Raw genomic sequence first — 27,314 nt, 5'->3', positions numbered from 1 at the left:
CTATCTTCCAGCTGAAACATCTTTTTCAACACTTGATATTATCAGTCAAATGTAGTTATTCTTATGGATGTACCTTACTGTGGTTTTAATTAGAATCTCCTTTAAGATGCAATTTAAAGATAATACCTTTCACATATTTATCTCTTTTCAAGCAATGTCTGATCAAGTATTTTACTCATTTTAAATATTTTTTTTTCCTTCTCATTAGCTATAATAGTTCTTTTTACTTGGGGGACATTATGTTTTTCAAATATATTCTCATCTGCCTTTTGATTTTCTTAAACATGTGTTTAGCTACGCTGGGTCTCAGTTGCAACATGTGGGATCTAGTTCCCTGACCAGAGTTCAAACTCCAGCCCCCTACATTGGGGGCATAGAGTCTTAGCCAATGGACCAACAAAGAAGTCCCTTGATTGACATCTTTACAATATGCACTCTTCTAGTCTATGAATATGACATATTTCAATTATTTAGGTCTTCTTTAATGTCTGTGAATTGTGTTTTAGGGGGAGTGCTCAGGTATTTCATATTCCCAGGTATTTTGTATTTCTGATGCTGTCAAATAACACCTTTTAAGTTTATTTAAAATGTTACATGCAGGGTACAGAATAGTTGTTCAATGGATATTCAATGAGTAAATGAAGAAACATATTTTCATTTTCAGAAATAAATTTGTGAAACAGCCTTTTAAAGAATGTTGAATTAAGACCATGACAGATCAGCAAAAGGAAGCTATAGGGAAGAGGTTCTAAAGAGTGTAGATTTCCTTTCTGTCTTGGCTTTCTGGCTCTGTGCTTTCCTTCGCGGCACCCACCCCACTGCTACTTCCTTTGACAAAGACTTCTGACACCTTAGGGACATGGATGTTGGTGCCACATGATTAAGGAAAATACAAAGGCATTATTTTTCATTTTCCTATTGTTCATTGCCAGTGTACTAGTGACGGTTCTCCAGAAAAATAGAACTGACAGGATAGATAGAGGATACACTGATATTCTAAGGAATTGACTTGCATGGTTGATTCCGGGGGCTAGTAAGTCTGAAATCCATGGGACAGGCCTATGAATAGAAATTTCCGTAGGAAACTCAGGTAAGAGTTGATGTTCCAATCTTCAGTCCAGACACTTCACAGCATCAGGCTGAAAACCCAGGCAGAGTTTTCAGGTTGAAGTCCTGAGGAGAACAGCTTCTGCTGGAAAGCTCAGTCTTTGCTCTAAGACGTTCCACTGATTGGATGAGGTCTAACAAAGATTCTCCTTGACCAAATTTTAACCAGGCTCCTCTAAACTCCCTTCTCAGTTAGGTTCTGACTTTTGAGCTTCCGTATTTGTCTCTGCATTCCTCAGTTTAGCCGGAATACCCCACCCTCTGTATCTGATACCTGGTCCCTTAACCTCTTCCCCAACCCCATCCCACCTGGTGATGTCTGACCAATCCCACCTGCCTCCAACCAGAATCCTGTTGGGTCAGTTTAGCCAAAATCCCCAGACACCCCACGTTATCTCTTGGCAGTTCTCCATCCACTGACATGCCCGCCACCCCCAGGCAGCTCCTGGGCTGCAAATTCCCACTATTCCTTGTCTGGAGTTGAGCCCATTCTCTCCCCCACCGCACAGAACCCTTCTGAACGAAGTTTGCCTTACCGTTAACAAGTGTCAGGAATAACTTTTCTGTACCAGGTCCATTCACAGGGGAACAGGGAATGGGTTCCCCGAGCTGCTCACCCATCCTGTTCGGCGTCAGCCTCTGCCTCATTTCCCCGGTGTCTGGAAAACCACACGACTAGGACCGCCTAGTAAACGTGTAGTCTTCGGGGAAGCAATCCCGGCACCAGCCGGGACTGAGCTACAAACGCACAATCCTGGGCACTGGCCCCAAAAGTTAGCCTGTGGCCCTTTTCTCCTTGGTTCAGCTTTCTTTCCTGTCCTACCAGCTGTATGCTTATGTGTACAATTTTCAATGTTTTCTGTGGACGGTAAGAAGTCAAACACTAATTTTAGGAGCAACTGCGTTAGCTGCGTCCGGCTGGGTTCTTCCGATGCGGGGCGGCGTAAGCGGACACGCTGTAGCCTGCCGCTGAGGGGCCGCTGCGAACCGCCCCAGGCCGGGAGAACGCTGTCCGTTCGCGCCGCGGTGCCCCCGCCCAGGCCTCCGCAACTTCGCCTCGTCTTCTCCTCCGCCGGTCCCCGCAAGGCTGTCCCCCAGGGCCAGACTGGCTCGGTCACAGCGGCCCCTGAACCGCCGCGAAAACCCGGACTAACGGACTCGGAGTGTAGTCGCTGGGGTCGCCCGGGAGCCGGGGGGCATCACGGAGCATGCGCGGGGAGGGTGAGCGCGCGCACATGCGCAGGGCCGCGCGCTGGGGGCTGGAGGGGTGTCGGGCGGCAGCGAGGCTGCGCGCGGCTGACGTGTTCGGTGGCCGCGGCGGCGGCGGCGGCGGGGCGACGGCAGGGGAAAGGCGGGCGGGGCCGGGGGCTGAACCCGGAAGTGTCTCGGCGCCGGAGCGAGCGCGCCCGGAGTGGAGCTTGGCGGCCGGGAGCCAGCGGGGAGCCCTGCGTTCCCGGGTAAATGGACGCGCGGGGCGTCCGCGCGGGGAGCGGGTGGGCGGGCGACGGGGGGTCGCCGTCGGTGGCGCGGTCTCGGCCCGGCAGCGGCCCGGGGAGGCTCTGCTCTGGCGGTCGTCCCCCGGGTGACCCCGACCTCCTCTCCGCGCCGCTCCCAGGGCAGTCCCGCCGGGCGCCTCCGGCCTTTGGACGCTCGCCGGCCGGGATGAGGTGCGCCTCACCGCCCCGGGGAAGCGTGTTAATGGGGGAGGGGGAGGGATCGTGGGTTCCGTGGCCGCGACGGCCTGAGTGTCAGCGCCCCGGCGCCCTTGCATCGCGAAGGTGGGCGCCTCGACCTGGCCCGCGGCGGGCTCGCGGGAGCCTCCCCTTCTGCCCGCTTTCCCGCTACTCCGTTCGGGAATAGGGCCTGCAAGGTGTGCCCTGCCTCCTTCAAAATTATTCTTTTGTTGGCTGTCTGTTTCTAACCCTGCCCTCCTCGTTCTTCGCCCTAAAATCTCAGCCACGAATGCGTGGAAGCGGTGACTTGGTCATAATTTACTTCTCATTTAGGAAGGTTTTGTTGACAGTACCGCGAGTGACTTAGGATGGCTGGGCCGTGGAGTTGTTTTACATGGTTCTACTCTCTTCTTCACAGACCATGCAACCCTTGGGCACGCCCCTCCAGAAGCTGTGATCCCAGACAATCCTGTTTTTCCTTCATAAATCTCTCAAGACACTTATGAAGTTTCTTGTTCTGAAACCGTTGTACTGCAATGAAGAAGAGGAGAAAGGTTACTTCACATCTTGACGAGAAGATCCATCTAGGCTACCATAAAGATTCCCAGGAAGGAAATGTTGTAGGGGAGTGTGACCAAGTAACCTACACTCATTCCACAGAAAGACCAGCTCCTGAAGCCTTACGCTGTTATCAGGAACTTCCTCCCTCCCCGGATCAGAGGAAACTTCTGAGTTCTTTGCAGTACAATAAGAACTTGCTGAAGTATTTGAATGATGACAGGCAGAAGCAACCGTCTTTCTGTGACTTACTTATCATAGTAGAAGGAAAAGAATTTAGCGCCCATAAAGTTGTCGTTGCTGTTGGCAGTAGTTATTTCCACGCATGTTTGAGCAAAAATCCGAGCACGGATGTTGTCACCCTGGATCACGTAACGCACTCCGTTTTTCAGCATTTGCTTGAATTTCTTTACACATCAGAATTTTTTGTGTACAAATATGAAATCCCTCTTGTTTTAGAGGCTGCAAAGTTTCTGGATATTATAGATGCAGTTAAGCTGCTAAATAACGAAAATGTTGCCACTTTTCAGTCTGAGCTAACTGAAAAGTCATCACCAGAAGAAACACTAAGTGAATTAACTGGAAGACTATCAAGTAATCATCAGTGTAAATTCTGTAGTAGACATTTTTGTTATAAGAAGTCTTTAGAGAATCATTTGTCGAAAACCCATAGGTCCCTTTTATTAGGGAAAAAACATGGGTTAAAAATGCTGGAGAGAAGTTTTTCCACAAGAAGATCAAAACGGAATCGAAAGTGCTCTGTTAAGTTTGAGGACACCAGTGATGATGAGCAAGAAAGTGGTGATGGGTCAGACAATTTGAATCAAGACAGTTTTGATAAGGAAAAATCAGATAGAAATGATTCTGAGGATCCCGGAAGTGAATATAATGCTGAAGAAGATGAGCTAGAGGAGGAAATGTCAGATGAATATTCTGACATTGAAGAACAGAGTGAAAAAGATCAGAATGATGCAGAAGAGGAGCCAGAGGCTGGTGATTCTGTCGGAAGCATTCATGAGGGGTTAACCCCTGTAATCATTCAGAACAGTAACAAAAAAATATTGCAGTGTCCCAAATGCGATAAGACATTTGACCGCATAGGTAAGAAAGAAAAGCATGTTTCTTGTCTCTAATAGTTTACTTTTCATGAATACTTTAAAGGTGATCATTAAAAACTAAACTTTGAAAATAACTTTTGAAAAATATGGAGGGTATTTGATTTTTGATCTGTATTTTATCCTGTTATTATAAATTTGTTGTGATTCAGGAATTAAGTATTTATATTACCTTTTATTTTCTCTTCCTCGTGTCCTGGCAGTAGATGACAGATCATTAGTTCCTGTGTTTAGTATGAAAAATTCCAGAGTGTCAATAATTATGAATATAGCATTTTGATTTATATGTTAATTTAATTTAAGTGCTATTTTTGAATCATCATAGAAAATTGAAATAGGCCATATTGTATGTAATTTAATAATTCCTGTACTGTTTCCCCTTGAGCATGGTAATATGTGAGTCATAAATATAGTCACTTTTCCAGTATCCAGTACTGTTTAGAACTGGGATGTTTCAGATCAAGAATAGTTACAGATAAAACTAAATTACTAAATGTAATAAATGCCTTCATTCTGTAGGCAGAGACTTTAGGAAGTGTCCTAATAGTATTCTTGGGTTATTATAATAATGAAGAAATCAATTTTTTCTTTATTAGAAAAGCATATGAAAAGTGATATGAAAGTGAAAAGCATATGAAAGTGAAAGTATTAGTTGCTCATTTGTGTCTGACTCTTTGCGACCGCATGGACTGTAGTCCACCAGGCTCCTCTGTCCACGGAATTCTCCAGGCAGGCATACCTGGAGTGGGTTGCCATTCCGTTCTCTGGGGATCTTCCCAGCCCAGGGATCGAACCTGGGTCTCCTGCATTGCAGGTAGTCAGTGAATATTTAATTTCAGGAGAGCTTACTTGCTAGTAAAATAATTTTTGGAGGTGTCTTATATGGACTTTATAATGTGAACTTTAAAATTGCAGCAGTTCACCTATTTACATATAAATGAGAGTTATGAAATTGGGGACTGTATTTTACCACATAGAATGATAAAAGAAGCTGCTGCTGCTGCGTCGCTTTAGTCGTGTCCAACTCTGTGCAACCCCATAGACGGCAGCCCACTAGGCTTCCCGTCCCTGGGATTCTCCTGGCAAGAACACTGGAGTGGGTTGCCATTTCCTTCTCCAATGCAGGAAAGTGAAAAGTGAAAGTGAAGTCGCTCAGTCGTGTCTGACTCTAGCGACCCCATGGACTGCAGCCGGATTTTCTAGGCAAAAGTACTGGAGTGGGGTGCCATTGCCTTCTGCATAAAAGAAGCAGATAAGTATTATTTGACCTTGTAAAATTACTTATATACATTTAATATATCCCCCTGTGTCCCTAGTGGGTCAGATGGTAGAGTCTGCCTGCAGTGCTGGAGACTCAGGTTTGATACCTGGTCAGGAAGATCCCTGGAGAAGGAAAGGCAACCCCCTCCAGTATTCTTGCCTGGAAAATCCCATGGACAAGGAGCCTGGCAGGCTTCAGTCCATGGGGTGGCAAAGAGTCAGACATGACTGAGCAACTTCACTTCACTCACTGATGTTATTGAGTCAGGAGGAAATTGGTTAAATAAGGTATTGGTAATCATTTGCTCTCAAAATACTCAACAGTGTAAACTATGACATAGCAGTAGGTGCCTTTTTTTTGCTTTTTTATGCCTTTGAATATTTTTCTCTAAATTAGAATGCTTTTGACAATCCAACTTAATAATTGTTCATTGCTATTTTTACTGTGTTTAAAGTTCTGTGCAAATGAATAGAGTAACTTTTTTTGAGCAACTAGTCAGTTGGAAGAGTGTGTGGATACAAGTAGCTTGTTAAACTAAGGCTGGTAAATGTTCTTGTGGAGCTGTGAACACATACTGTGAGCATTACAGGGAACAGAAGAACGTTCTTGAATTGAGATACCTGACAGCATTTCATCTTTCCAGTTGATTCTGCCTTTTTAGACTTTGTATTCTTAGCACACGCTTCCTGTGTTATGCCTTGTTCTCAGTCGGGCTCAGTTGCTCAGTCGTGTCCGGCTTCTTGCCACCCCATGAACTATAGCCCGCCAGGCTCCTCTGGTCATGGGATTTTTCCCGGCAAGGATACTGGAATGGGTTGCCATTTCCTTAATTTGGCCTAATTTGATTTGAGATGTGTGAGAGCAGGGTCAGTCTGCCAGTGGCCTTGTGGGCCCAACAGATAGATATCAGGCTCTTGTATCCAACACTGGGCCTGTGGGATGCATTGTGAGCAAGGGATTCTGTGTTCAGGTAAGACAAGGAAGACGATACTCAATTTCTATTAACACTCTCAAATTCTCTAGCAAACAAACCTGTTAATTTTACTTAACCTGGCATTTTCTCAGATAACTTAATCACGGGACATTCGGAAATTCCCGAGAAACTAGAGTTCTGTGCACACTATTTGGGGAAATACTGCATAAGTTCAGGTCTTGATGTACTAAGAAGAAGGCATTTTGCAGCTTTTTGAACTAAGGTTAGTTCAGATAATCAGATAAATGTGGGTATCAATAGATCACATTGTCAGCTTATTTCCAGCCTCCTTTCTGAATGTGTTTTATATTATCCCCCTCTTATTGAACCCCTCTTTTGCTTAGCCTCACTGGGGCTGCTGACTTCTCCCCTGTGCAGAGAAAGAAGAGATTGAGATTATGATTTTATCATACTGGTTACAAAGCATTGATATGAGCTGTGGTGATGTCAGACTGCCTGCATTTTTGAATCCAGGTCTTATGTGAGTTACTTCACCTGTGTGTACTTTTGTCTCCTCACAGATAGAATGGATGATGCTAATAGTACCTTCTCATGGGGGTTACTATGAGGATTAAATAACATAGTCTTTGTGAAATTTGTGTGAATATAGTATGAAATTACAATACTGTGAAATTTAGGTGTGCAGTGAATGCAAGCTGCTCTTATTCATCATTAATATAGTTTCTAAGTGTCTGTACTATGCCAGACACTAAACAAATATGAAGTGATATGTTCTTTGTCATCAAGAATCTTGGAGATTAATGAGTACATGCAAAAACACAATTATAATAAAGATAATCTTATCAGGACAGGGACAGAGGCTTAGGGAAATCTGGAAAGATTTCATGGAGCAGGTAGCATTTGAGCTGAGAACCTAAGAAAGGGAGGAGCTTGCAAGGCAGAAGGACCAACAAGTACAAAGACTTTAAGGTAGTTAGGTTCTAGAAATTGCTAAAACTAGGGTGATTTCAGGGTGGGCTGCTGCTGCTAACTCGCTTCAGTTGTGTCCAACTCTGTGCGACTCCATAGACAGCAGCTCACCAGGCTCCGCCGTCCCTGGGATTCTCCAGGTAAGAACACTGGAGTGGGTTGCCATTTCCTTCTCCAGTGCATGAAAGTGAAAAGTGAAAGTGAAGTCGCTTAGTCGTGTCTTGACTCTTCGCGACTCCATGGACTGCAGCCTACCAGGCTTCTCCGTCTATGGGATTTTCCAGGCAAGAGTGCTGGAGTGGGGTGCCATTGCCTTCCTCGTCAGGGTGGGCAAGTAATGGGCATAATGAAAATGATGATAGATGAGGATTGGCAAGTGAGCAGAGGTCACGTTTTGAATGGTTTGTATGCAGTGCAGAGGAGTTTTTAATCCAGTAAGTGATAAAAAGTTGAGAAAAGAGAGGAAATGACCGCCATAGGAGTTTTAGAAAGGTAAGCTGGCTTCAGGGAAGAGAAGGAAGTTGGAAAGAGCAGAGGGTTATTCAGGCTTGGGCTAGGAGGATGAGCAGCATTGGTAATGGGATGCGGGACAGGGTGGATCAGAGCTGCAGGCTTCAGTGGACTGGTGATGGGTAGAATGAAAAGAACAGGCAGATGGAGAAGACCTGTGATTCTTTAGTGTCCTCCTGTATCATCTCTATCAGAAGTCCTCTTTATTCTTGAAACATTTCCAGGGCTACTTTCCAATAATCCTTGTATCACCCACATTTCTTTAGGAGGTTTTTAAAATGTCCACCTAGGATTTTGGTTGTTATTTCCCTGCCTCATCAGATTGTGAACTGGAAAGTGTTGTCTGTTACTTTTGGTTAGTATCCTTCATGATACCCCAGGTCATTTCAAATGAAATAGTAAGTTTTCAGTAAGCTCCTGTTTAATTGAACTAAGGTGAAAGATTGACCTCTAACTTGTAAGAAACCTTTAACTTGCTGTTTCAGAGTGGGTTTATGAGAGGCAGCTAATGAGCTCTGGAACCATATGTAGTTTACTAATTTGATTCTCTCACTTTGGATCTTTTACCTTTTTTGGTGTGTTTCATAGATACTCAGAGTCAGACTCCTGATGCAGTTGTGTTATTCCTGAGGCTCCAGCTGTCCTCCTCTCTGCCCATTCTCATGCAGATAAGAGTCCTTTGACCTTTCCCCCTTAAACTGAAAACCTCGGGGTGAAAAGGCTAAGATCAAATTGGGAAAAGATGACAGATGGGGGTGAGAGAAAAAAATTTTGGATGATTTGTCTTTTCTGTCCTTTCCTTAGATTAAACTTGATCTCTTCTAGAAGCAAAAAATATTTTGTAGCTTTAAAAAAAATGTGACTTGTTTAAGACTATCCTGACAGATTCCAGTTGGTTCTGAATAGGGAAGAGTTTTGACTTATGGCATACTTCTCTACTTTAAAGTCAAGTATTTTAGTGAAGTGTTCTTCAATGCCAAATGATTTGAGGTATAATTTAAGATTTGGCCTATGAGATATATAATGAGCTAATTTGATGATGTTTCTCTTTGAAAAAGCTCCACATGAAATCTGGTAATAATTTAGCATGACCCATTTGGAATGAAACCCAAGGTCAAGTTTTGTTATGTGTAAATATGTGTATTATATCTCCTAATTTGGGACATAATTCATATTGGGATTCAGTCAGAAAAATGCTGTGGATGAAATTTCTTAATATTATGTATTTTCTATTGGTGATCAAGAATGGTTGGGCATAACTTAGTATTCTGTGAAAGAACACTCAGGGTTTTTTTGATGGAAACTTTATTTGGTAACCTTGAAGTAAACGCTTGATTTATACATTATTATTGAATTCCCCCCACCTGATAAGAAAAGAAAGAGAGATTTGTTGTCTGTGTTCATGCGAGGAGAACCCCACCCTCAACAGCCTTACCAGTTGATTTAAACCTGGGATTTCATTGTACATTTACCTGACTTTGTGGTTCAGCGTTCCCTCAGAAGCTGTGTCTTCTGTTGTTCAGAAATTCAAAGCCATGCAGATAACATATCCTGCAGTGCCTCTGTGCATAAATTTGAGTTGACATAATAGAAATGTGTTTTTTATTTTAGAGATTCTGATTGTTAAAGTGAATTATTCAAATTTATCTATTTTCATAGGTGTCTTTGGATTTTACTGAATTTATTTTAAAACAATTTTCTTTTTGGGGGGTTAAATCCTGTTAAGTCTTCTGGTCTGTAGGCAAATGGAAGTTCGACAATCAGAAGTAGTTTTGATCTTTAACTGCCACTTAATGGCTTTATTATTCAACTACATATAACTTAATTTGCAAGCAAGACTTTCTTGACTCTAAATAAAGGAAAATTCTACTAATTGTTAATTTAACATCTTCCCAACAGAGGTATTTTCATAGAAAATAAAAGGTTTGGGAAAGATTTTTCTTATAATTTAAGATTTTCATTAAGTTGCTCTTCACATTCACTTGGGTAAAAATCAGGAGACTTGAGTAGTAGGAGGTTAAGTTAGCTTTCAGTTCTGAGACTCTGTGCTAAGTATGCAGTCAATCCCCTGGTAAGAATAGTCCCATTCCAAAAATCACTTGTAACTTAATCATTTAAAAATCATACTGTATACTCTTGATTCATTATTTATATAATTTAAAAAGCAAGCTTATGAAAAATGTGAAACGTGAAAACTTTTACAGTCATGGAAAACTTTTTTGTTTTAATTCCATAAAATGACCCCTATCTTTGCCAAATTAAAATTGTGGGTTATTAGTACATATTAATAATGTTTGGATTCTGTACCTGTTCTGGTATCCAATAAATGTGTAAAAAGTATTTTGGAATCCAGTACAAGCATGCTATATTTTTTTAATTCATTAATTTAATTGGAGGATAATTCAAGCATGTCGTATTATAAGAGAGAAATATTAAAATCAACTCAGAAAACAATTCCCCCAAGAAATTTTTATAGCAGTATTATTCTGGTTATATCCTGCAAAAAATAATAAAAATACATGCTTTTCCAACTTTTTTGGGGAAGTTCAAGGTTAGAAACATGGAACATGGAACAACAGACTGGTTCCAAATAGGAAAAGGAGTACGTCAAGGCTGTATATTGTCACCCTGCTTATTTAACTTATATGCAGAGTACATCATGAGAAACGCTGGGCTGGAAGAAACACAAGCTGGAATCAAGATTGCCGGGAGAAATATCAATAACCTCAGATAGGCAGATGACACCACCCTTATGGCAGAAAGTGAAGAGGAACTAAAAAGCTTCTTGATGAAAGTGAAAGAGGAGAGTGAAAAAGTTGGCTTAAAGCTCAACATTCAGAAAACGAAGATCATGGCATCTGGTCCCATCACTTCATGGGAAATAGATGGGGAAACAGTGTCAGACTTTATTTTTTGGGGCTCCAAAATCACTGCAGATGGTGACTGCAGCCATGAAATTAAAAGACACTTAATCCTTGGAAGGAAAGTTATGACCAACCTAGAATGCATATTAAAAAGCAGAGACATTACTTTGCCAACAAAGGTCTGTCTAGTCAAGGCTGTGGTTTTTCCAGTGGTCAAGTATGAATGTGAGAGTTGGACTGTGAAGAAAGCTGAGCACAGAAGAATTGATGCTTTTTTTTTTTTTTTTTAAACTTTACATAACTGTATTAGTTTTGCCAAATATCAAAATGAATCCGCCACAGGTATACATGTGTTCCCCATCCTGAACCCTCCTCCCTCCTCCCTCCCCATACCATCCCTCTGGGTCGTCCCAGTGCACCAGCCCCAAGCATCCAGTATCGTGCATCGAACCTGGACTGGCAACTCGTTTCATACATGATATTTTACATGTTTCAAAGCCATTCTCCCAAATCTTCCCACCCTCTCCCTCTCCCACAGAGTCCATAAGACTGTTCTATACATCAGTGTCTCTTTTGCTGTCTCGTACCCAGGGTTATTGTTATCATCTTTCTAAATTCCATATATATGCGTTAGTATACTGTATTGGTGTTTTTCTTTCTGGCTTACTTCACTCTGTATAAGCTCCAGTTTCATCCACCCCGTTAGAACTGATTCAAATGTATTCTTTTTAATGGCTGAATAATACTCCATTGTGTATATGTACCACAGCTTTCTTATCCATTCATCTGCTGATGGACATCTGGGTTGCTTCCATGACCTGGCTATTATAAACAGTGCTGCGATGAACATTGGGGTACACATGTCTCTTTCCCTTCTGGTTTCCTCAGTGTGTATGCCCAGCAGTGGGATTGCTGGATCATAAGGCAGGTCTATTTCCAGTTTTTTAAGGAATCTCCACACTGTTCTCCATAGTGGCTGTACTAGTTTGCATTCCCACCAACAGTGTAAGAGGGTACCCTTTTCTCCACACCCTCTCCAGCATTTATTACTTGTAGACTTTTGGATCGCAGCCATTCTGACTGGTGTGAAATGGTACCTCATAGTGGTTTTGATTTGCATTTCTCTGATAATGAGTGATGTGGAGCATCTTTTCATGTGTTTGTTAGCCATCTGTATGTCTTCTTTGGAGAAATGTCTATTTAGTTCTTTGGCCCATTTTTGGATTGGGTCATTTATTTTTCTGGAGTTGAGCTGTAGGAGTTGCTTGTATATTCTGGAGATTAGTTGTTTGTCAGTTGCTTCATTTGCTATTATCTTCTCCCATTCTGAAGGCTGTCTTTTCACCTTGCTAATAGTTTCCTTTGATGTGCAGAAGCTTTTAAGGTTAATTAGGTCCCATTTGTTTATTTTTGCTTTTATTTCCAATATTCTGGGAGGTGGGTCATAGAGGATCCTGCTGTGATGTATGTCAGAGAGTGTTTTGCCTATGTTCTCCTCTAGGAGTTTTATAGTTTCTGGCCTTACGTTTAGATCTTTAATCCATTTTGAGTTTATTTTTGTGTATGGTGTTAGAAAGTGTTCTAGTTTCATTCTTTTACAAGTGGTTGACCAGATTTCCCAGCACCATTTGTTAAAGAGATTGTCTTTAATCCATTGTATATTCTTGCCTCCTTTGTCAAAGATAAGGTGTCCATATGTGCGTGGATTTATCTCTGGGCTTTCTATTTTGTTCCATTGATCTATATTTCTGTCTTTGTGCCAGTACCATACTGTCTTGATAACTGTGGCTTTGTAGTAGAGCCTGAAGTCAGGTAGGTTGATTCCTCCAGTTCCATTCTTCTTTCTCAAGATCGCTTTGGCTATTCGAGGTTTTTTGTATTTCCATACAAATTGTGAAATTATTTGTTCTAGTTCTATGAAGAATGCTGTTGGTAGCTTGATAGGGATTGCATTGAATCTATAGATTGCTTTGGGTAGTATACTCATTTTCACTATATTGATTCTTCCAATCCATGAACATGGTATATTTCTCCATCTATTAGTGTCCTCTTTGATTTCTTTCACCAGTGTTTTATAGTTTTCTATATATAGGTCTTTAGTTTCTTTAGGTAGATATATTCCTAAGTATTTTATTCTTTCCATTGCAATGGTGAATGGAACTGTTTCCTTAATTTCTCTTTCTGTTTTCTCATTATTAGTGTATAGGAATGCAAGGGATTTCTGTGTGTTGATTTTATATCCTGCAACTTTACTATAGTCATTGAGTAGTTCTAGTAATTTTCTGGTGGAGTCTTTAGGGTTTTCTATGTAGAGGATCATGTCATCTGCAAACAGTGAGAGCTTTACTTCTTCTTTTCCAATTTGGATTCCTTTTATTTCTTTTTCTGTTCTGATTGCTGTGGCCAAAACTTCCAAAACTATGTTGAATAGTAATGGTGAAAGTGGGCACCCTTGTCTTGTTCCTGACTTTAGAGGAAATGCTTTCAATTTTTCACCATTGAGGATAATGTTTGCTGTGGGTTTGTCATATATAGCTTTGATTATGTTGAGGTATGTTCCTTCTATTCCTGCTTTCTGGAGAGTTTTTATCATAAATGGATGTTGAATTTTGTCAAAGGCTTTCTCTGCATCTATTGAGATAATCATATGGTTTTTGTTTTTCCATTTGTTAATGTGGTGTATTACATTGATTGATTTGCGGATATTGAAGAATCCTTGCATCCCTGGGATAAAGCCCACTTGGTCATGGTGTATGATCTTTTTAATGTGTTGTTGGATTCTGATTGCTAGAATTTTGTTAAGGATTTTTGCATCTATGTTCATCAGTGATATTGGCCTGTAGTTTTCTTTTTTTGTGGGATCTTTGTCAGGTTTTGGTATTAGGGTGATGGTGGCCTCATAGAATGAGTTTGGAAGTTTACCATCCTCTGCAATTTTCTGGAAGAGTTTGAGCAGGATAGGTGTTAGCTCTTCTCTAAATTTTTGGTAGAATTCAGCTGCAAAGCCGTCTGGACCTGGGCTTTTGTTTGCTGGAAGATTTTTGATTACAGTTTCAATTTCCATGCTTGTGATGGGTCTGTTAAGATTTTCTATTTCTTCCTGGTCGAGTTTTGGAAAGTTGTACTTTTCTAAGAATTTGTCCATTTCTTCCTCGTTGTCCATTTTATTGGCATATAATTGTTGATAGTAGTCTCTTATGATCCTTTGTATTTCTGTGTTGTCTGTTGTGATCTCTCCATTTTCATTTCTAATTTTATTGATTTGATTTTTCTCCCTTTGTTTCTTGATGAGTCTGGCTAATGGTTTGTCAATTTTATTTATCCTTTCAAAGAACCAGCTTTTGGTTTTGTTGATTTTTGCTATGGTCTCTTTTGTTTCTTTTGCATTTATTTCTGCTCTAATTTTTAAGATTTCTTTCCTTCTACTAACCCTGCTTTTAAACTGTTGTGTTGGAGAAGACTCTTGAGAGTCCCTTGGACTGCAAGGAGATCCAACCAGTCCATCCTAAAGGAGATCAGCCCTGGGTGTTCTTTGGAAGGAATGATGCTAAAGCTGAAACTCCAGTACTTTGGCCACCTCATGTGAAGAAGAGCTGACTCATTGGAAGAGACTGATGCTGGGAGGGATTGGGGGCAGGAGGAAAAGGGGACAACAGAGGATGAGATGGCTGGATGGCATCACCAACTCGATGGACGTGAGTTTGAGTGAACTCCAGGAGTTGGTGATGGACAGGAAGGCCTGGCGTGCTGCGATTCATGGGGTCGCAAAGAGTCGGATACTGAGCAACTGAACTGAAGTCCCATTTATTTTTGTTTTTTTTCTCATTACTCTAGGAGATGGGTCAAAAAGGATCTTGCTGTGATTTATGTCAAAGAGTGTTGTTCTGCCTATGTTTTCCTCAAAGAGTTCTGCAGTGTCTGGCCTTGCATTAGGTCTTTAATCCATTTTGAGTTTATTTTTGTGTATGGTGTTAGGAAGTGTTCTAATTTCTCTCTGTTACATGTCCACTTTTCCCAGCACCACTTATTGAAGAGGCTGCCTTCTCTACATTGTATATTCTTGCCACCTTTGTCAAAAATTAGGGAACCATAGGCACTTGGCTTTGTTGCTGGACTTCCTATCATGTTCCACTCATCTATATTTCTGTTTTTGTGCCAGTACGATACTGTTTTGATTACTTTAGCTTTGTAATGTAGTTTGAAGTCAGGGAGCCTGATTGCTCCAAGCTCTGGTTTTCTTTCTCAAGATTGCTTTGGCTATTTGGGGTGTTTTGTGTTTCTATACTAAGTAAAATTTTTTGATCTAGTTCTGTGAAAAATGCCATTGATAGTTTGATAGGGATTGTGTTGAATCTGTAGATTGCTTTGGGTAGTATGGTCATTTTTACAATATTGATTCTTCTAGTCCAAGAACATGGTGTGTCTAAATGTCCATCAACAGATGAATAGATAAAGAAGATGTGGTATATATGTACAGTGGAATATTAGCCATAAACAGGTGCGAAATTGGGTCATTTGGAGTGATGTGGATGGACCTAGAGTCTGTCATACAGACTGAAGTAAGTCAGAGAAAAATAACATATATTAAGGCATGTGTGTGGGATCTAGAAAAATGGTACAGATGAACCTATTTGCAGGGCAGGAATAGAGACAGACATAGAGAAAAGACTTGTGGACCCTGGGGTGGCTGGGAAAGGGAGGGTGGATCTGGAAGGTAAGATTGACATATATACACTACCATGTGTAAAATAGATAGCCAGTGGAGACCTGTGGTGTAGCACAGAGAGTTCAGCGTGGTGCTCGTTGATGACCTAGAGGGATGGGATGGCGGGAGAGAGGTCCAAGAGCGCGGGGACAGGTGTCTACATACAGCTGATTCACGCTGCTGTACAGCAGAAACTGAGACAACCTTGTAAGCAGTTGTTCTCCAAAAACCGTATTAGATGCATGTAATAAATTGGTGAATGTAGACAAATAATTATGATTATCTTTTTTCCTCCTGGCCTTAGAATATTTTGTTTTTTATCTAATCTCCATGATACATATAAGACTTACATATTTTTAAAAAGTGTGTGGGTGAAATGTTATACTTGCCTATTAGCTTTCGCCTGAAGAAAAATTTATGTATATATTTTTTTCAGGACAAGGCAAAGCTAAGCTTATCATAGAAAATTACTCTTCATATTGATAGTGTTTTTTCTTATTTCTATTGCCTTTCACTCAAAAGTATCCTTAATTAAAGTTTCTATTTTATGCTACTAGATGTGCATATTCACAACTTGGATTACAGAATAATAATAACAGCCAGCGTTAACTGATAGCTTATAATGGGTTAGAAAACAGTAGTGTCTTATGTGTATTAATGGATTTATTATTACAATAATCCTCTGAAGTAAATACTATTATTCCATTTTTATTTTTGCATATTTTCATTATGCCACTATTATTTTTTCAAATAAGAAAGATTTGAGAAAAGTTACTTGTCCAAGGTCACATAGCCTGCAATTTAAAGTGTTGTGATTCATGTCCAGGTGCCTGGATCCAGGGTCTCTGCCCCTACCATTAATACTGGTGTGCCTCTATAATGTGAAATTGTATATTTGGAATAATGATGTAAAAGGCTTTTAGTATAAGGTGGCTCAGTGGTAAAGAATCTGCCTGCTAGTGCACAAGACATAGGAGATGCAGATTCCATCCCTGGATCTGGAAGATCCCCTGGAGAAGAAAATGGCAACCCACTCCAGTATTCTTGCCTGGAGAATGCCATGGACAGAGGAGCCTGGGGGCTACAGTCCACGGGGTTGCAAAGAGTCAAACATAACTTAGCAACTAAACACACCACCACCACCATAAGTAGGAATATAAATAAAAATTAAGCCAAAATGTATCCTTTTATTTCATTTTTTAGTTGTCACTTTTCTTTTTGGACAAGCTGTGTTAAAATTTCTTTTTTTCAATTTTTTTTATTGAACTATATTTGATTTACAATATTGTGTTAGTTTCAGGTGTACAACAAAGTTACTCAGTTTTATATATATATAAATTCTTTCCCATGATAAGTTGTTATGTGTGTGACTCTGTTTCTGTTTGTAAATAACTTTATTTGTATTATTTTTTATATTCACCTGTCATATGATAGGTGATTTTGTCATATTTGACTTACTTTGACTTACTTAGTATGATAATCTCAGGGCCCATCCATGTTTCTGCAAATGGCAGTATTTCACCATTCTTTATGGGTGGGCAGTATTCCATTATGTGTGTGTGTGTGTGTGTATACACGTATATATACATACAACATCTTTTTTATCCATTCATCTGTTAATGGACATTTAGGTTGTTAGGGCCTATAATTTAGGACATTATACTCAGAATATAATACAGATCTCACATTAATATGCCTCCAGGTGTCTGCATTATACCTGTTCATTTTGTCATTTTCTTACTTTTCTTTCTTACCTAAGTATGTGGGCCTTAGTAACTTCATGTTAAGCATGCAGTCAAGCCCAGGTGATGTACTTGTGTCCTAATGTTTTAATAAGTTGGAGAAGTCTTGTATGAATGGGCTGTAGTATAAATTTTGTTGAGTAATGCTAGATTTGTAGTACCCTTTCCAGATTTCCTTCTGTGGGAAGAGAGATGAAAATATATGAGCTATATAATATATTATGTTGCCTTTTGTGATATTTTTTAAAAGTCTGCTAATCTGTAAGTTTCTTTCAATTTGTGTCTATTAAGTATACTGTTTATCATGAGATTTTATTCCACCGTCTAATTTCAGTCACTGTGTAGTAAATGTACTGAATTTAATTTTAATTTCTGTCTCTTCATAGGGAAGTATGAGAGCCACACACGTGTTCACACAGGTGAGAAGCCTTTTGAGTGTGATATTTGTCACCAGCGCTATTCGACAAAGTCTAACCTAACTGTTCACAGAAAGAAGCACAGTAATGAAACAGAATTTCATAAGAAGGAGCACAAGTGCCCTTACTGTAATAAACTTCATGCAAGCAAGAAGACTTTAGCCAAGCATGTTAAGAGGCAAGTATGATCTTGCTTCCATAGTAGACGTTAATATGCCTTCTCATTTAAATATGTAGTGAGCCAAACACATCTATGGAGTGCTTGTCTCCAGTCCTTTGATTGCTTAAAATTTTCTAGATGACAAATTTTTTAAGAAAAGAACAGCAAATATTAGTTCATACTTGTGAGATTAAGTTTTTTGAGATTGAAACAAAAACAACAATCTATACCCTAGAAATTTAAGAAACAGCATTTTTATTATCCTTGATTTTGTGTCTTGGGTTTTGACAAGTATATTTTCAACGTATATGATTATACAACTCCAGAAAACTTATTCCTCATGCTCAGCTTTGTCTTTAGTATATAAAAATTTATGAGAGAATATTTATATTTAACTGAGAAATTAAATTTACTGAACTATGGACTAAAGTCAAGTGAGTTGCCTTGAAGATTCTCTGTGAATAGATAGGTTCCTGAATATACTTAAAATGATTATGTTTTAGTTTGACTATTTCTACATAAATTCAGGCACACACATTCATATATTAAAATGATAGCGATTCTTTAAATACTCAGATGTGCCTGTCTCTAATAAAGGAATCACTGCTTGATTCTTATAATTACTGTTAACATGTCAAATAGAGTACTGACTTAACTAATATCATCTTTTCCTAACAGTCTTTTAATTTTTTTTTCTTGTAGATTTCATCCTGAAAATGCACAGGAATTTATATCCATTAAGAAGACTAAGAGTGAAAGTTGGAAATGTGATGTAAGAGATTTTAATTTGTAATAGAAAACCCCAAATTAAATGTAGTGTGAACTTTTGTGAAAGTAATTAAATTTTAGAGTAATATAAACTTAAACTTAGCTTATATCACTTTTAGAATCTTTTATACAGTGTTATTCTAATATTTTTACAAATTAAGCCTGGTATGAGTTACTTTTTGGATGATGGACCTGAAAAATAGTCATCCTAGATTTTATTTTTATTGTAACCACTATAACATGTTTCTGTAGTTGTCTGTATAAACTGTGACATTACTGTTGCATAAAATATAAAATGTTAGAATTTTCCCTCCACTTCTGATTATCAGTTGCTATATGTCAAACCACCGAAAACTTGAAAGTGAAAGTGAAGTTGCTCAGTTGTGTCCGACTCTTTGCAACCCCATGGACTGTAGCCTATTGGGCTCCTCCATCCATGGGATTTTCCAGGCAAGAGTGCTGGAGTGGATTGCCATTTCCTTCTCCAGGGGATCTTCCCGACCCACGAATCGAACCCAGGTCTCCTGCCTTGCAGGCAGATACTTTACCATCTGAGCCACCAGGGAAGCCCCTGAAAACTTAGTGGCCTTAAATTACTGTTTCACTTTCATTTTATCATTTTGTGGGTCAGTAATAGCAATGGGGCAGGAGTTCGCTAGGTAATTCTTCTGTCCCACGTGGCGCCAGCTGAAGTCACTCAGTTGTTTTCAGCTGGTGGGTGGTCTGTCTGGTCCTATCCGGTCTGGTCTGGTTTGGAGCTGCTCCCAAAGTGCCTCACTCGCCTGCCTGGAAGCTGTTGTTGGTCTGCAGCTGGGAGCTCTGCCAGGCCATTGGCCGGAGCCGCTTCCTGGAGCTGCTTGAGCTTCCTTCCAGCATGGCACCTGGGCCCCCAGGAGGGAAAGAGTGTTCCAGGAAGCCGAGGTGAGCAGTATCAGACTTTTTACAGCCTCACCTTGGAAGTCTCACAGCACCACTTCTAGCATGTTCTGTAGGTCACACAAGCCACTCCAGCCAGGGAAGATTTAAGGGGAGTGGAATCAGTCTCTATTTTACAATGATAGGAGAAGCAGTGAATTTGTAGGTATTTTTTATTCTTCTATACCCTCTAAAGTCAGTCAGTTCAGTTCAGTCGCTCAGTCGTGTCCGACTTTTTGCGACCCCATGAACCGTAGCACGCCAGGCCTCCCTGTCCATCACCAACTCCCGGAGCTCACTCAGACTCACGTCCATCGAGTCAGTGATGCCATCCAGCCATCTCATCCTCTGTCGTCCACTTCTGCCCCCAATCCCTCCCAGCATCAGAGTCTTTTCCAGTGAGTCAACTCTTCACATGAGGTGGCCAAAGTACTGGAGTTTCTGCTTCAGCATCAGTCCTTCCAATGAACACCTAGGACTGATCTTCAGAATGGACTGGTTGGATCTCCTTGCAGTCCAAGGGACTCTCAAGAGTCTTTTCCAACACCACAGTTCAAAAGCATCAATTCTTCTGCGCTTAGCTTTCTTCACAGTCCAACTCTCACATCCATACATGACCACAGGAAAAACCATAGCCTTGACTAGACGGACCTTTGTTGGCAAAGTAATGTCTCTGCTTTTGAATATGCTGTCTAGGTTGGTCATAACTTTCCTTCCAAGGAGTAAGCATCTTTTAATTTCATGGCTGCAATCACTCCAAAATCTGCAGTGATTCTGGAGCCCAAAAAAATAAAGTCTGACACTGTTTCCACTGTTTCCCCATCTATTTGCCATGAAGTGATGGGACCGGATGCCATGATCTTCGTTTTCTGAATGTTGAGCTTTAAGCCAACTTTTTCACTCTGCTCTTTCACTTTCACTTTTCACCCCCCAACGTAGTTTTTCATTATTTAGGTAAATACTGTTTAAATGAGTCACCAGCTGTCATTTTGTCCTTTACTCCAAAGCCTCAGTTTATGACCGCATTCTCACCATTTCTCTGATCTCAGCTTCTAGGAATTGAAGTTAATTATTTGGATCTTATTATAAGATGGTTTCCTTACCTTACTAAGTTTTATCATTCTCACGTGTAAAATGATAATAATTTTATCTACCTCCTAGGTTTGTTGTGAGAATTAAGTAAAATAATCCATGAGTCACTTAGCTTTGTGCCTGGTATATAGTACATGCCATGTTGTTACACCTGGTGGATAGTACATGTCTTGTTATTACAGCAGCCTGTCCCCCCACCCCCCTACCCTGCTTTCTAAATTTTATGTCTACCGGATTTTTTTAAAAGTTGTGTCTATTCTTCTTTCTGACCACTTTTAAGAGATAAACTTTCAAGTAATTTTTCTGAGGTTTTTTTATTCCAATTCCTAATCAAATATATGGCTAGTATGACATATAATTAATTTTCAAATATACATTTAATGGATTTAGAAATGTTGACCAGGATTAAGATTACTGTATAATCTGAGGAATTAGCCTATTAGAAATGTAAAATGTTGAAATAATTTCTTACTATAATTCCTCCGGGGCTTCCCTGGTGGCTCAGTAGGTAAATGATTTGCTTGCAATGTGGAGACATGGGTTCATTCAAACCCTGGATTGGGACGATCCCCTGGAGAAGGGCACAGCAACCCACTCCAGTATTCTTGCCTGGAGAACCCCATGGACAGAGGAGCCTGGCAGGCTGCAGTCCATGGGCTGCAGAGTCGTGACAGGACTGAGTGACTGAGCATAGTGCACATAATTTCTCAAGGCATTCTTTTTTTTCTGTACAATCAGTTGATTATACTTTTGGTAAGTTTTTTCTTTTGGGAGAAATTCCTGACTACTTGAATTTATATGTTTATTTCTCATCAAAGCTTTATATTTTTATTTTAGATTCATGTTCCCTCACATTGTATGTGTGTTTTCCTTTAGATTTGTAAGAAATCTTTTACTCGAAGACCACACTTGGAGGAACATATGATTCTCCATTCTCAAGACAAACCTTTTAAGTGCACCTATTGTGAAGAACATTTCAAATCACGATTTGCACGGTTGAAACATCAAGAAAAGTTCCATCTGGGTAAGCAGATTACTTTTCTAGGAGCATCACAGCCACTGTTGGTGAGCACGTCATGCTGGGGAGACTGCCGCTGTGGGACCACTTAGGAGAGGAGCTCGTGTGAGGGGGGCAGGGTTCTTGGAGATGAGTAAACACTGGGTTTGTTTTGTTTTTTGCTGGCACTTGTGTTCGTAGTCAGAACTGCATTTATTTACAGTTGATTGTCGGATAGGTTTGCGAGTGCCTGAGGTAGGCATTTTTGTTTGCTTGTTTTAGAAAAACCTCATTTTTCAGAAAGCGCAGTAAACTCCGTATGCTTGGAACGCAGTGCTGTGTTTGCTGAGTTCTCTGCCTCCTGCTTGTGGGCACAGTGGAGACTTGTGTTCCGGATAGGTACATTTATGACAGTTTAATCCAGTAATGAATTACCATCATCCAAGTAGCCTTTTCCCTGTCCTATTCACTGTTTTTATTGACAACTTGGATAAAAGGTAATATACTTCATGTTTTATCAATATGCAGCATGACATAAAGCTCGCAGCAGGAGTGGTAGCAGGAAATAAAAATGTAAAAAAAAAAATCCGCTGTCAAAAAAGTTAAAACAAATTAACTTAAAATTAATTATGAATAAATACAAAGTTGTACATATGGGAATGATCTGACTTCCAGTCATTAGGAGTTGCAGAGCTATAAAATGGTACAGAATCCAAAGGCCTCCGTTTTCAGATGAGCTTATTAATAGCAGAGGCCTGTTAGATACTGTCTGAATCAGTAATGTCATATGACTGACAAAAGCAACTGTAGTTTTAAACTACATTAACGTAAACGTATTGTTCAGAATTAGGAAGGTCGTCATCTCACTGATTTTAAATTGATCTGGAACATTGCATTCATTTATGGATACCACATTCAGGATGCATATTGACATATATTCCAGAGGTGGGTAATTATGGCAACATAGGGCCTTAAGATCATGTGGTCTGAAAAAGTTTTGAAGGACCTTGAAATATTCTGTTTGGGAAAGGGAGACAGAACAGCTGTCTTCAGATATTCTCAAGGCTCTGTGTACACAGTGAGGAGTACAGTTGCCCCTCAGCATCCATGGGGGTTAGTTCCAAGACCTCCCCAGATCCCAAATCTGAGGATGCCCAAGTCTCTCCTATAAAATGGGGTAATGTTTGCATATAATGTGCAAATCCCTCTGCATACTTTAAATCATCTTTTGATTAGTTAAACAACACCTAGTACAATGTAAATGCTATTCAAATAGTTGTAAATACAATGTGGATTTCCCTGGTAGCTCAGTGGTAAAGAATCTGCCTGCCAAGCAGGATACCCAGGTTTGATCCCTGGGTCAGGAATATACCTTGGAGAAAGAAATGGCAACCCACGCTGGTATTCTTGCCTGGGGAATTCCCATGGTTAGAGGAGCCTGGCAGGCTACAGTTCTTGGGGTCATGAAAGAGTCAGACATGACTTAGCACGTAAACAACAACAAAATACAACGTAGATGCTATGTAAATGGTTGCCAGGGCCTGGCAAACTCAAGTTTTGCTCTTTGGAACTTTATGGAATTGTCTTCAAATATTTTCTATCACTTCATGGGAAATAGATGGGGAAACAGTGTCAGACTTTATTTTTCTGGGCTCCAGAATCACTGCAGATGGTGACTGCAGCCATGAAATTAAAAGACACTCCTTGGAAGGAAAGTTATGACCAACCTAGATAGCATATTCAAAAGCAGAGACATTACTTTGCCAACAAAGGTTCGTCTAGTCAAGGCTATGGTTTTTCCTGTGGTCATGTATGGATGTGAGAGTTGGACTGTGAAGAAGGCTGAGCACTGAAGAATTGATGCTTTTGAACTGTGGTGTTGGAAAAGACTCTTGAGAGTCCCTTTGACTGCAAGGAGATCCAACCAGTCCATTCTGAAGGAGATCAGCCCTGGGATTTCTTTGGAAGGAATGATGCTAAAGCTGAAACTCCAGTACTTTGGCCACATCACCAGAAGAGTTGACTCATTGGAAAAGACTCTGATGCTGGGAGGGATTGGGGGAAAGAGGAGAAGGGGACGACAGAGGATGAGATGGCTGGATGGCATCACTGACTCGATGGGTCTGGGTGGACTCTGGGAGTTGTTGATGGACAGGGAGGCCTGGCGTGCTGCGATTCATGGGGTCGCAAAGAGTTGAACACGACTGAGCAACTGATCTGATCTGATCTGATCTGATTTTCTATCTGGAGTTGGTTGAAACTGCAGATTCTTCAGGGTGGTGTTCAGTGGGCAGGGCATAGCAAGCACACCATACTTCTTTTTCACACATCCTTGGTCTACCTTTTGGTTTGCCCTTCAGTAGAATTCTGTCTTCTCTCCAGTCATTTATTTGGTAAAATCATGGTGACATTTTGAATGCAGTTAAAGGTCAATATTACTGTAAGAAATTTGTGTTTAGTTTTTGTAAGACTAAACAGAAATGTGCCACAGTATTTTCAGTCTAGACAATATCATTACATTTTTTTGGTTATAAGGAGCAACAGTATATTTCCAAACCATGAGCTCTCTTAAGTCCTCTGTTTATCCTTTGAAAGTTTCTTATTACCTCTTTTCCCCCTGAACTTTGGTAGGTAGCATTTTTTACTTTGATCCAGTCTGATTTCAAGCTAGGAGTTGGCCATTTCAGTTTGTAAACCCATTGGTTTATTCAGCATTTATTATACCAGATGCCTGGTGCCATACTCAGCTCTGGAGATCTGGAGATGTACCCTGTCTGCTGGGACTAAACAGTCCCAGAAGGAAAGAGATAACTATAAATAAATAATTGGTTGTGTTACGAGATGTGCACTAGTAGTGGGAGGTATGAATTTATAACATGTATTAAATTTAACTTAGTATCTGTTCATAAACTTTACATGCACACTAATCTTCCTTTGTAGGTCCTTTCCCATGTGATATATGCGGTCGCCAGTTTAATGACACTGGAAATTTGAAACGCCATATAGAGTGTACGCATGGTGGAAAGAGAAAATGGACTTGCTTTATCTGTGGAAAATCAGTACGAGAAAGGTGAGGAATTATCTAAATACCCAGAAAAATCCTGGTACTGTTATGTAGAAATAATCAATGAATATATTTTATAAGATTTAAGGTAAAATAAGATCCTTGAATCATGCTTTAATTTGAAACTTAAGTATAAAAGAAATTACATAAATGTTATAGAAGGTGATATGAAGTCAGGATTTTCAAATTTAGATGGTGAACTTAACAGAGACATCATTTTGTCTCTTTCTGAAACCCCACTAAATATTCATTAAAGGTTGTTTGTTCATTCATTCATTTTGAAGACATAAGCTGCAAAGACAGCAAGACAGGAAAGCCACAAGAGCAGCCCAGGTTTGGAAGCTCAAAAGCAGTATCGGTGGGAACTGACCGAGCAGGTCTGAGGGGGACAGATCCCAGAGCGGTAATGGAGAAATCGAGAGCCTTGTCTCCTTGCAGAGTCCACAGAAGGTGCGGGAACTGGCGGGCCCAGATGCCTCTGGAACCAGGGTGAAGGGCAGGCGGAGTAAGGACTGCTCTGCAAATGAAGTTAGAGTGTTGGGTTCTCCTCTGTCGCCTGCCAGGCCTGCTGCTGGACAGCCACCCCCCGCAGTGGCAGATAGCTGCATGGAGTCATACAGTCGGACACACAGCAGTGAGCCCCAGTTACGGTACATCACAGTGCACTGCCTAGTGATGTGTGCTACCCGGGCAGTAAGACAAAGAAAGGGAGCACTTCCCTAAATGGTGGTTTCTGAGAGAGGGACGAGCGGAGGAGACCCAGGATAACACGGGAAAGTGTTGTCAGTGACGGGAGTGTTCTCTGTCTCATCCTGCACATAGCACTCTTCTTTAAACAGTATGTGCATATTAGTACACACATACTAATTAGTACACACATACTTCTTATATGTAGAAATATGTAGTTCTGTGCTTAGTATGTAGAAGTTCATTATTTTAAAACAATTGAAGTGACACTTTCCTAAAAGAACAAATGGGTACAACGGCAGAAAAATCAGTATGCTATATTTATATGAAAACTTGTATTTACCCGATTAGTAAAATATAAATTATATCTTATACATTATAAATTATTGTTTCCCTTAAAGGTCTTTCTGTAAAAATAAAAATCAAACAAACTGAAAAGGAAAACAGCCTTTCCGTCTTTTTACTTGTTAGCGTCTGGGAATAGTTTTCCTGGTGGCGGTGGGCCTAAAAGAGGAGATCCCCTACTGGTGGAGACCTGCCTGTAGTTCACATTCACCTTCATGCCTGCTGGATGTGGGGCCGAAATAAAACCAGGCGGTAGTGACAGTCAGAAGCCCGCCATGGTCAGACATACTGTGCTTTCCTTTCTTTCCCCTCAAAATAACTTTGTCTGCCCTTCCTCAGCCTTTATTTTATGTATGTGGGAAATCTCCAAATATTAGAACTGTAGGAGATGCCACAGTGGTTAGTGATCCATCCACGGTCGGTAGGGCTGGAGGATTTAGGACTAGCAGCAATTAATATCCTTTACATGGTTTCCCTGTTTACCATTGCCATCTGGAAATTGCAAGTACTGTGAAGTTTTCTTTGGCTTAAAACATTATTTTAATAAGTTGTGAGCACATATTGGAAAGAAATGGTACTGATAAACTGGATTTCTAATATATTATTAAACTCTATCCACTAAAATTTACATCAGTTTTACTGATTTGTCACTAAAATTCAGTAGTGACAATTGAGTATTTTTCATTTGTATGTCTTGGAAGTTTCAGTTCAGTTCAGTTCAGTCGCTCAGTTGTGTCCAACTCTTTGTGACCCCATGAACCGCAGCACGCCAGGCCTCCCTGTCCATCACCAACTCCCAGAGTCCACCCATACCCATCGAGTCAGTGATGCCATCCAACCATCTCATGCTCTGTCATCCCCTTCTCCTCCTGCCCTCAATCTTTCCCAGCATCAGGGTCTTTTCAAATGAGTCAGCTCTTCGCATCAGGTGGCCAAAGTATTGGAGTTTCAACTTCAACATCAGTCCTTCCAAAGAACACCCAGGACTGATTTCCTTTAGAATGGACTGGTTGGATCTCCTTGCAGTCCAAGGGACTCTCAAGAGTCTTCTCCAACACCACAGTTCAAAAGCATCAATTCTTTGTTCAGTGCTCAGCTTTCTTTATAGTCCAACTCTCCATCCATATGTGACCACTGGAAAAACCATAGCTTTGACTAGACGGACCTTTGTTGTTAAAGTAATGTCTCTGCTTTTTAATATGCTGTCTAGGTTGGTCATAACTTTCCTTCCAAGGAGTAAGCGTCTTTTAATTTCATGGCTGCAATCACCATTACAGTGATTTTGGAGCCCAGAAAAATAAAGTCAGCCACTGTTTCCCCATCTATTTGCCATGAAGTGATGGGACCAGATGCCTTGATCTTAGTTTTCTGAATGTTGAGCTTTAAGCCAACTTTTTTACTCTCCTCTTTCACTTTCATCAAGAGGCTTTTT

The 27,314-nt window shown here is 40.5% G+C and overlaps 1 protein-coding gene across 1 annotated transcript in view; it reads left to right on the top strand.

Annotated features, from left to right (window-relative positions):
- The first annotated feature begins 2,427 nt into the window (after positions 1 to 2,427).
- The window catches only part of ZBTB41 (zinc finger and BTB domain containing 41), a 40,546-nt gene continuing 15,659 nt past the window's right edge, over positions 2,428 to 27,314 (top strand). Inside the window, exons 1-6 of the mRNA XM_055583136.1 lie at positions 2,428 to 2,564; positions 3,199 to 4,439; positions 17,825 to 18,032; positions 18,717 to 18,786; positions 21,666 to 21,813; positions 24,727 to 24,856. Coding sequence (XP_055439111.1) covers positions 3,317 to 4,439; positions 17,825 to 18,032; positions 18,717 to 18,786; positions 21,666 to 21,813; positions 24,727 to 24,856 — 1,679 coding nt within the window. The 5' untranslated portion in view covers positions 2,428 to 2,564; positions 3,199 to 3,316. The remainder of the gene's footprint in view (positions 2,565 to 3,198; positions 4,440 to 17,824; positions 18,033 to 18,716; positions 18,787 to 21,665; positions 21,814 to 24,726; positions 24,857 to 27,314) is intronic.

The sequence above is a fragment of the Bubalus kerabau genome, chromosome 5, assembly GCF_029407905.1.
Source record: "Bubalus kerabau isolate K-KA32 ecotype Philippines breed swamp buffalo chromosome 5, PCC_UOA_SB_1v2, whole genome shotgun sequence".
In the NCBI taxonomy this organism is placed as follows: Eukaryota; Metazoa; Chordata; class Mammalia; order Artiodactyla; family Bovidae; genus Bubalus; species Bubalus kerabau.
Note: the sequence above shows the minus strand (reverse complement) of the source record. Positions and strands in the feature narration are given on the sequence as shown.